This window comes from Nematolebias whitei, chromosome 7 (assembly GCF_014905685.2).
Source record: "Nematolebias whitei isolate Nwh7 chromosome 7, NemWhi1, whole genome shotgun sequence".
In the NCBI taxonomy this organism is placed as follows: domain Eukaryota; kingdom Metazoa; phylum Chordata; class Actinopteri; order Cyprinodontiformes; family Rivulidae; genus Nematolebias; species Nematolebias whitei.
This window is the reverse complement of record NC_056504.1, coordinates 52,001,787-52,012,578: the sequence shown is the minus strand read 5'-3', so window position 1 is coordinate 52,012,578 and position 10,792 is coordinate 52,001,787. Positions and strand designations below refer to the sequence as shown.

The window sequence follows — 10,792 nt, the reverse complement described above, 5'->3', positions numbered from 1 at the left end:
GCCACTAAACAAATAGTGAATAAAAACTGAATGCAATGATGTGGAGGTGCCAACATCTAATATTTTATTCAGAATAGAACACAAATCACAGATCAAAAGTTTAAACTGAGAGAATGTTTCATTTTAAGGGAAAAATCTGTTGTTTCCAAATTTCATGGCGTCAACAAATCCCAAAAAAGTTGGGACAAGTCCATTTTACCACTGTGTGGCATCCCCCCTTCTTCTTCCAACACTCAACAGACGTCTGGGGACAGAGGAGACCAGTTTCTCCAGTTTAGAAATAGGAATGCTCTCCCATTCATGTCTAATACAGGCCTCTAACTGTTCAATCGTCTTGGGCCTTCTTTGTCACACCTTCCTCTTTATGATGCGCCAAATGTTCTCTATAGGTGAAAGATCTGGACTGCAGGCTGGCCATTTCAGTACCCGGATCCTTCTCCTACGTAGCCATGATGTTGTGATTGCTGCAGAATGTGGTCTGGCATTATCGTGTTGAAAAATGCAGGGTCTTCCCTGAAAGAGATGACGTCTAGATGGGAGCATATGTTGTGTGTGTGACGTGCACGTTCCTGAGCGTCCACAGACAGAGCAGCTGCAGCTTTTGTTCACTTCCTGTAGTCCTGCAGTTTTCAAGCTGAAATGAAAAAGCATCATGAAGATGAACTTTACAGTCTCTAGTTACCTGTTCATAGAAACACATGGAGGTGTCTCACCGTGTGACGCACAATAAAATATGTAACTTTATGAACTCTAATGAACTTATAATGATGCTCCTACTCTCTGAAGGTGAACCCATGGTACCACACCATCTCTCAGTCGGACAGTCTGACCAGTTTGATCAAAATCCTCCAGTTTAAAATCCTCACTGCTCAGATGAATCCTCCTCAAAGATACTTCCTCCTCTTCCTCACAGCTTGTTCTTTGGGAAACCTTCAAAATGAAAACAGGAGATTTGTCAACACAAAAACATTGTACAGAGGTCAATCTTACTCTCGTTAAAGTTGTACATGCGCAGCTCCTCTTTAATACAAGCTACAGGACCAATGTGGGCGCTCCTCTCCTGCGCTCAGAGCTGAACGCATGGTGCAGATCATGCAGTGACACTCACAACCAGGCTATGTGTAACAGGCTGACTGTTGCAGGTAGGCTTTGCAGTGAAAGCCCCATCTAATGCCAAATGGTTTGAATATTATTGTACAACATGTTTTTGACAGAGACTTGGCAACGGGAGCAGGAATTTATTCATCTGAATGAACTGTGTCCTCCAAACTGTTCCGTGTTTGGGACCCCGCGGGTTGCCAGGCGAGGAGGCGGACTTGCGCTCATCTATCAGGACTGCTTTTCCTGCAGGCTCATGAAGCCAGATTCTTTCAGCTCTTTTGAACTACAGATGACTAAGGTTGGGAATTTTGACTCATTTTATTGTGTTTTAATTTACAGACCTCCTGGTCCTGCCCGTGCGTTTTTAGAGGATTTTTCTGAATTTTTATCTTCTGTTATCAAGCTTGAGAAAATTTTAATTCTTGGTGATTTTAATATTCATATTGATGACTCATCCTCCAATGCAGCATCAGAGTTACTGTCACTCACAGAGGCGTTTCATTTCAAACAGCATGTTTCTGGGCCTACACATAAGAAGGGACATACTTTGGACCTTGTCTTCTCTTTTGGTCTCATCATTGACCAGCTGAGTGTGGTGGATGTTCCTGTCACCGACCACTGCTGTGTCTATTTTAATTTGTCTTTTAACCTCAACAGTTGTCCTCATAAAGTGATTTCTCAAAGGCGAATTATCAATCAATCTGCTGTTGAGAAATTCTCAGAATCTTTTGAGTCCAGTTGTTTTGCTAGTTGCAGTGATGCTGATTCCTTTGTGGAGTCTTTTAATAGTCACTGCCCGTCTGTCTTAGATGAGGTTGCTCCTGTAAAGCACAAAATATCCTCTCGTAAAAACTCTTGTCCTTGGAGAAATGAGGAAATTGTGTTGTTCAGAAGATCATGTCGTAAGGTAGAGCGTCTGTGGAAATCTACAAAACTTGAAGTCCACAGACTACACTTAAAGGAGCTGATCTCAACTCTAAATGATATGATTAAACAGGCCAGGTCTGCATATTTTTCTAATCTTGTGAGTATGAACAAGAAAAATCCTAAAGTCTTGTTTGATACCATTAATAATATGGTTTCACCTTCACTCCCTCTGGTGCCTGTATTCACATTAGATGACTGCAATAGATTTTTAAACTATTTTGTGGAAAAGGTTGACAACATCAGGGCAAGTGTTAAATCAGCTCTTGGTGTCACCCCCAGTTCTGTCCCTACAGTGAGCCCCTGGTCTTCATTTTCACCTGTCATCTTAGAGGATGTGAAGGTTGTTCTAAAAAAGATCAAACCTTCTTCCTGCATGCTAGATGTTGTACCCACATCACTGTTTTTAAAGGTGTCTGATATTGTCAGCCCCCATGTGGCAGAATTAATTAACATTTCTCTCTCAACCGGGTCAGTTCCAAGTTTTTTGAAACAAACGATTTTAAATCCGATCTTGAAAAAGCCCAACTTGGACCCCACTGAGCTCTGCAACTACAGGCCAATATCAAAAATACCTTTTCTCACCAAAATTCTTGAGAAGTTAGTGGCTGGGCAGATGACTACTTTCTTGCAAAATAATAATATTCTTGATAAGTTTCAATCTGGTTTTCGCAAGATGCACTCCACTGAAACTGCCTTATTAAGAGTCTCCAATGACATATTGATGGCTGCAGACTCTGGTCAGAGCAGTGCTTTGATTTTATTGGATCTGTCATCAGCTTTTGACACAGTCGACCACAAGATTATGATACATCGACTGCAACATGAGATGGGATTTTCTGGAACTGTTCTTAAGTGGTTTTCTTCTTATCTGAGCAACAGAACCTTTTCAATGTTTGTTAATAACATACAGTCTAAGACCACTCCGTTACTGAATGGTGTTCCTCAGGGTTCAGTGTTGGGTCCTATTCTGTTCCTTCTGTACATCACCCCCCCTGGGAAAGATTATCAGTAGCTTCAGAAATGTGTCTTACCATCTCTATGCTGATGATATTCAACTGTACTGTTCCTTTTATGACTCAGAATTACATAAGTTAGCTGAATTAGTAAACTGTGTTTCACATATTAAGGCGTGGTTAGCTAACAACTGCCTTCAGTTGAATTCTAACAAGACGGAAACCCTGATCATTGCCCCTGAACAGAAAGTTCCTTGGATTAAACAACACCTCGGTTCTCTGGGCTCCTCTTCTCAGCCGAACCTCAGAAACCTCTGTGTTCTGTCGGACCAGTCCATGTCTTTGGACAAACATTCAAAGCTTCTGGTAAAAAACTGCTTTTATCATCTGAGAAACATTTCTAAACTGAGGGCAATGTTATCCAGATCTGACCTGGAGATGATTATTCATGCTTTTATTTCTTCTCGTTTAGATTATTGTAATTCCCTTTTTACTTGTTTTAACAAAACTGCCGTCGCTCGTCTCCAGTTGGTCCAGAACTCTGCTGCGAGGCTTTTAACAGGAACGAACAGAAGGGCTCACATTACACCAGTTTTATCTTCTCTTCATTGGCTGCCTGTTGAATTTAGAATTAATTTTAAAATCTTAGTTTTGACTTTTAGAGCTTTAAATGGACAGGCCCCCCAATACATTACTGAAATGTTGTTTCCTTATTCTCCAGCCCGCACCCTTCGGTCTTCAGCGCTGAACCTTCTTAAGGTTCCTAAGACCCGGTTTAAAACTCGGGGTGACCTGTCCTTTCAGGCCGTAGCCCCCCGCCTGTGGAATGCCCTGCCCCTGTCTCTCCGTGTGAACGACTCTGTTGATTCTTTTAAAACGCAGCTTAAGACATTTTTATTTCGTCAAGCTTTTAGTTAAATGTTTTACTGTTTTTTTTCAGCTGTTTTTACTGTTTTTATTAATGAGTTGTTATTATTTTATTTCATTTTAAGCTTTTATTTTTTATTGTTGTACAGCACTTTGTGATTGTATCTATGATAAGTGCTATATAAATAAAGTTTACTTACTTACTTACTTACAACATGATGATCACCGGTAGTTAGAATGAATTCTTAACTCGCCAAGCATCACTATAACCAGAGCGGCTTCATAGTTGGTTTAATCCTCCAGTATGGGAGGGAAACAAGTACTGGTATGTTTATCTGGGAAAAAAAACAAGCTTTTGAAATAGTTTAGATTAGGATTTAAAAAGAACACTCTGAACTGTATGACATTTCATCCATCTATTATCTTTACCCACTTCTTCCTTTCCAGGTAGCAGGGTCACTGTGCGGGAGGCGAGGTGCACCAGATATGTATTAATAAAAGGCATGAAAGTCAATATAATTTTATGAGAATGCAACATGGCTGATGAATGGATTGAGTCCAGCTTTATTTAAATAATCCTCATCTAATCCCACAGATTGTAAACATGCAGACATCTCCAGTACCACACAGGAACTGGCAGCAGGTCACAATATACTTCTGTACAAACAGAACGATTTATATTTGAGGTAAAACAGTTGTAAACAGCATCAGAAACTTAAAAAAGAATTAGGCTCCAGATTTAAACGTAAACCATCTTTAGTTTAGTTTTATTTATTTATTTTTTACTTTTGGACATTTATGATGTGTAACCATGACGACAAGGTAGATTTTTTTTGTACAACTAGGAGCAGCTGATTAACATCTCAAAAGCTCCAATAACATCTCAACTAAAGCCCCAAGTCTCAAATGAGATGAAAAGGAGGTACCGTAGATGCATTCCCGTCTCCCTGATAGCTGTGCTCGAGTGCCTGACCACTGAGATCCTGGAACTGGCAGGAAACGGGGCTTGCGACATCAGGACCGGGATCGTCGCCCGACACCTGCAGCCGGCTGTCCACAGTGAGGAGGAGCTCAACAAGCTGCTGGGAGGAGTGTCCATCACTCAGGGAGGGGTTCAGCCCGGGGGAAGTGAGAGGCCAGCTGAGTCTGGGTGGATGGATCGGACAGCATCTGCGGCCATTTTGTTTGGCTCCTCTGTGGGACAGACCTTTACAAGAGTTCCTTCCTGCCTACAGCATCTCCTAGAACATCTCTTAATGAAACCAGGATAACGAGTTACATTTCATTTCCCTTTGGGGTTAATAAAATATTTTTGAATTGAATTTCAATTGAAGCCTTTTTTGAAGAAATCGGTTTAAACGTCCTCTTCAGGCATCGTGTTACGATTTTAGCAGGAAGCCCAACAGTTGCATTTATAAAACACATTACGCCTAAAAACACAAACATCGTGGCTTCGTGCGTCGCGTTACTTCAAATGAACGTTGTGATGAGTCCGTTTTAAAAAACAGATCTTTAAACTGCGTGTATAAAACAGACAACCTCCTTTATTTTAGATTAATTATGGATAAATTAAATTATTTTATTGTGTGCACTACAAGTTTAAACGAGCTGGTCTGAAGTGATTTTAACCAGAGCTGAAGAAACATCGTTTGTGCGACTGAGAATTCATACCTTCATATTCATCCGACTCAAAGAAACAGTAATGTCCCAATCAGCCCCATCTTCCATTCACACCTGATCAGCATTGATTAGAGCAGGTGGAGAGCAGTCTGACCTTTGAACCCGACTCACGTGACGCAAAATTCAAATCAAGTCCTGCACGAGCCAGTGACGAACAGTTTAAAGATGAACTGTAAAAGTTCAACCTTGAGGGAAACGGGAGTTATAGTTTTAAAGATCAAGCCAACTAAATAAAAAGCCACACCCTCTCGTTCTCTCGTCCAACGAGTAAATGACATGCTGAACGAGCTTTTCAGAAAAAACGTGATCGAAAGAGAAATCAAACCCTGGATTCCCCTAGAAAAGGTCATCTTTATTATTATAATTTTATCAATGCAAAACTTAACAATAGTACCAAGTCCTTGTTTTGTAATTTGACAGTCTTACATTTTTTGATACATTTGTTTTTGCTGCTTTTCAAATTTAGCAGATAGTTTTTTGTCTTTTTTATAGAACAAAGATATATGAACATAGGAAGCATAAAAATGGCTGTTTCTTTTTTTCTGCACGTATCTGTTGATTCTTCACATTCTCCCAGAGACAAGTCCCATCCTGCCCCCCACCCCCCACCCCCGCCTGGCAGTATGCATCCAAGTGCTAATTCTTGCTCTTTTCTGTGACGCAGACGGAAACCACAGGACGCTGAGTGTTTTCTTGCTGATTTTAAGGAAGAGAAGAGAGCCCTGCGCAAGCAAACGCATATATTCTGTATCATTCAACAGAAGAGGAAAGCCCGACGTTCCTTCATCTGGGTCGGCAAACACGTGCGTGCTGGAGGTTTCGAGTGTAGTTAGATTTAAGGATAAAGGTTTTAAGACAGTGCAGGAAGCCAGCAGCAGTCTCAGGGTCCCTGTCTCTCTTCCAGAAATGTGGAACCAGTACGGCGGCAAAAAGACAGACAGGAAGGGGCAGACAGCTGACTAGCAGGGCAAGCTAGCTCAGTTAGCTGCCCAGGCCTCCAGGTCGGCCATGTCGTCCTCGTCTTCTTCCGCCTTCTTCTTGGCTTGAAAAGAGAAAAAGAAAGCAGGAGAGTTTATTTCACATGAACCAAGACAAAGTTGGGTGCTCTGTAGCGGGGCGTACCTGGCTTTGACGGGAGTGATGTTGACGGTACACTTGGCAGCGGGACATCTCCCGGTTCTTCAATTTCCAAAAGATTTTTGTCCAACTCTTCCTGTTCCAGGTCCTCCAGCTCAGCCAGCAGATCATCCTAAAACACAGAAATCAATTAGAGTTCACAAATGATCAAAGAGATCACTCCTTAATTAAGGACCACGGCGATTACAACTTCATTTATAAAACACTTTACAAACAGCAAAAGAATATTAATAATTAAAAAGGAACATGTAAATGCAAAAGCATGCACCAAAACAGAATGTTTTTAAACTAAACTGGTTTCACTGCGGACTCCACCGACAGTGTTTGCTGGTTCTCACCTCGTCGAACTCTTCTCCAAAGCCGACTGGTCTGGATATGACGTCTGAGATTTCCTGGGCTATTTCCTGCTGCTCTGTGATGTCAGCCATCAGATCGTCGACTTTGTTGATGTCCCTGAAAAAAATTGGAGACAAGAAAGGATGATGTGCAACAAAAACACAAAGAACAGGAAATGATTTTTTATTCATTCAAGCTTTATTTCCACAGGTTAGTCTCACTGAGCCTCGAGGACTCGTTTAAAGAGAGACCTGATTTAATGAAGATCACAGACGAGGAACAGACAACAGATCACACATCACATCCTTCAATTTGGAATTAACTGGGACAGAATGCGTCTGATGCTAATTTGCACTTTTATGCAGACGACAGTTATTTACTGCACTGGATCCTCTGCTACTCAGGTTATTGAACTATTACAAAAAGTCTTTGCTGCTATCCATTGATCTTTATTCAATTTAAAACTTGTCCTTAATGCAGATAAAACTAAATTGATGTACTTCTCCAGATCCACAAACCATCCCCTCTGTGTTCCCCTGCAGTGGAAATGAAATGGAGCTGGTTCACACATTTGAATATTTGGGCAGTTTGAGTCCTTCACTTTCAGACCTCATGTGGAAAGTCTTGTGAAAAGGCTCAAATTAAAGCAGCTGGTCTCTGCAACGTTCATGCGTGTGCTGGACCATGGACATGTTTGGACATGACTGCCTCGTCACGATGTCTTCAGACGCTCGACTGCGTCTACCTCTCTGCTCCGAGCGTCATTACAAACTGCAGCACGTCAACGCACGCTGTGGTTTGTGCTCCGGTGGATGACCTGCTCTGGCTGCCTGAAGGAACTCCCTCTGGTGAACTTTTATTACCAGGCACTGCTGGGACTCCTGCCGGACTACACTCGTCCTGCAGTTTAACTGAGAAATGTTGACTCTTAGACTTGTCGCTCGTGCTTTGCTGCTTCTTTTCGTCTCTTTTGCTCCGACTGAATGGGGCCAGAAGTTTCGTTCACGCTGCTCCGTCTTCTTGGAAGTGGCTACAAGAACCTCTGGGACTGACTGAATTCACCTCACTCAACACTTTTACACACAAACTAAAAGTTACTGAGGCCAATTCAATGAAAAGTACCTGTTTTTATAGCTAGCTGGTCTTATAGTAGCTGTTTCTGATAGTTTGACATTTTCTTTTAACTGTGTAATGTTTTATCTTGTATTTGTTGCTGCCTCTTGACCAGGACTCTCGTGACAAAGAGGTTTTTAATCTCAGGGGTTTTTATCCTGGTAAAATAACCGTTAAATAAAAATAAAAAAAGCATAAAATGAAAAGTAAACAGAAGAAATGACATAAAAACAAAACAAAAACAGCTACATTACAAAGTGATATAAAACACTAACAACAAGAATGTGTCTGTTGGTTTTTGCATGAATTATTGTGTCTTATAAACAAATGCAATAAACAATGACTACAAAAATAAAGTATTTACACCGAATACTTTATATGCACCTCCTAAGCACATAATTAGAGGAGTGAATAAAGAACGGTTTGGAAATGATTGAGAAGATGAAGACGAGCAAAGAAGAATAATCAGAAGGGCTGAGCCAAGTTTTTACGTTTGTAAAATGACTCGTGACATAATTGAAAAGTGGTTGAAATGCACAGAACCCGGATCAAAGTTCCACTCACATGTTTTCATGTGCGGCCTTCATTGCTTTGGCAGCAAAGCCCATGTTTTTCAGCACTTCTGTGTTGGTGTTGGCGTTCTCCAAAGCCTCCCTCTGGAACTCGATGGTGGACAGCGTCCCGTCGATCTGAGTCAGCTGCTTCTCGTAACGCTTCTTCCTCTTCAAGGCCTGCAGCGCCGCTAGACGACACAAACAAGGAAACGCTCAGTCCACAAGGCTTCAACAACAAATGATCTGCTCTAAAGTGACACTCTGTTCTAGCCAGCATTTTAATATATACTATATATAATTTTATTATTTTTATAATTTATTATTATAATTTTACATATTTTATTATTATTTCATATATACATACGCATACATATAAATATACACACATACCCCTATATGTACACATATATGTACACTAGGGCATTAACAGTGTACTCTAGTAATCTACACATCGATTGCTAGGACATCTATCGATGTTAAAATTTTAACATGGAGTATCCGTAGTGACGTCATATTGTGTGACCACCGTATGACCGTAGGGGGCGGTGCTGCACTGTTGCAGGTCACAGAGTATGGTGCAACACCGGGTCCAATCCACCAGAACAGCAACCTTTTTAATTAGTTTAGTGGAAGAAACAACACTCAACTTTGTTTATTCTTTTATTGTCTTTCAAAAACCTAACTGAAGGAAACATGCAGGCGCTCCACAGGTATTTGTGCTGCAGGTGTTCTTTCCTGGCCTTTCTAAGCTTTGGTAGGTTTGTACCGTTTGCACATCCCTTGTAAATATGTTGCAGACAGTCTACTGTTACTGTCCTGGTTCAATAAATGAAAAGTAACATGAAACCAACTTATTGACTGGTTGAGAACTGGCTGCCGTCCTCTCTACTCCACTTGGGCTTCTCTGCTGATTTCAATCTAAATACTTGTCGTCAGTTTTGGAGTGAGAGGAATCATCCAGGTGAGATCATCAGAACAGGTTTGACACGTTTCGAACTCCTCGTGCATCTTCATTCAAGTACAGCTAGAACACCACAAAGCTACAAGTTCAAAATCTGGAGTTTGAGTTAGAGGAAAGGGTACCACTTGAGTTTTACGGACTCTAGAATTAGTGGGCATGGTACTTGTACTATGGTGGTATTTTTTAATTCTAGTACAAAACAAAAACAGTTGGTAACTGGCTTGAACTGGACGAGGACGGAGTGATTTGTTGAGCCAAACGTTTTAAACTTTGGACCCCTAGAGGCTCAAATAAAATGACAGTTTAAAGATAAAATCTTCACCATTAAGCTGAACTAACCATGACCTGATGAGCTGCAGCTGCTAGGAAACTCTTTATGAACTCGTGATTATTGGGTTTAGCTTTTTACAACATTTATGTCAAAATATGTTACGTGGACTCCAACAAGAAGTCTGAGAAAAGAACCTTTTCCTGTTTTACATTTCATAAAAGGTCATTATGAGATGGCAGGGGACAATTTGTGTTTTACCCAATAAAATATGTTTACACTGCCAGTGGTGGGATGTAACTAAGTACAAATACTTCGTTTCTGTACTTCAGTACATTTTTCGTGTATCTGTACTTTACTTAAGAAGAGTTAAATGTGGGTGCTTTATACTTTTACTCCACTACATTTTACATCAAGTATCTGTACTTTCTACTACACTACATTTCTATAACGTGTTGCATTAAAGTTACATTCATGTTGCAGCTTTTTGATTTGTTCGTTACTTTGAAAGTAACTAATAATGAAAGTAACTAATGATGAGAGGAGCTGGTCCAGTGAATCACTGCAGAGTGGGCAGGTAACGTTAGGCCCCGCCTTCAAGAAGAGCTGGGCCAGTGACATATATTCTAGTATTTATGTCACTGAGCTGGGTGCACCTGCAGCACCACTAACACACCCAGAATGTATTCCACCGTGAGAGAGTCACCCAGAAGATACGCTGCACACAGGGCCTTATTGAAAGATTATTGAAAGATTATTGAAAGACTATTGACAGACTATTGAAACATTATTGAAAGACTATTGAAAGACTATTGAAAGACTATTGAAAGATTATTTAAAGATTAATGAAAGACTATTGAAAGATTATTGAAAGAGTATTGACAGACTATTGAAA

General features: G+C 40.7%; 1 protein-coding gene across 1 annotated transcript in view; it reads right to left on the bottom strand.

The window, feature by feature from the left end:
* Positions 1-5,886: 5,886 nt before the first annotated feature.
* chmp4ba (charged multivesicular body protein 4Ba) overlaps positions 5,887-10,792 on the bottom strand; it is a 7,295-nt gene continuing 2,389 nt past the window's right edge. The window contains exons 2-5 of the mRNA XM_037679754.1: positions 8,679-8,856; positions 7,004-7,118; positions 6,651-6,777; positions 5,887-6,570 (exon numbers count right to left, since the gene is read on the bottom strand). Coding sequence (XP_037535682.1) covers positions 6,506-6,570; positions 6,651-6,777; positions 7,004-7,118; positions 8,679-8,856 — 485 coding nt within the window. The 3' untranslated portion in view covers positions 5,887-6,505. The remainder of the gene's footprint in view (positions 6,571-6,650; positions 6,778-7,003; positions 7,119-8,678; positions 8,857-10,792) is intronic.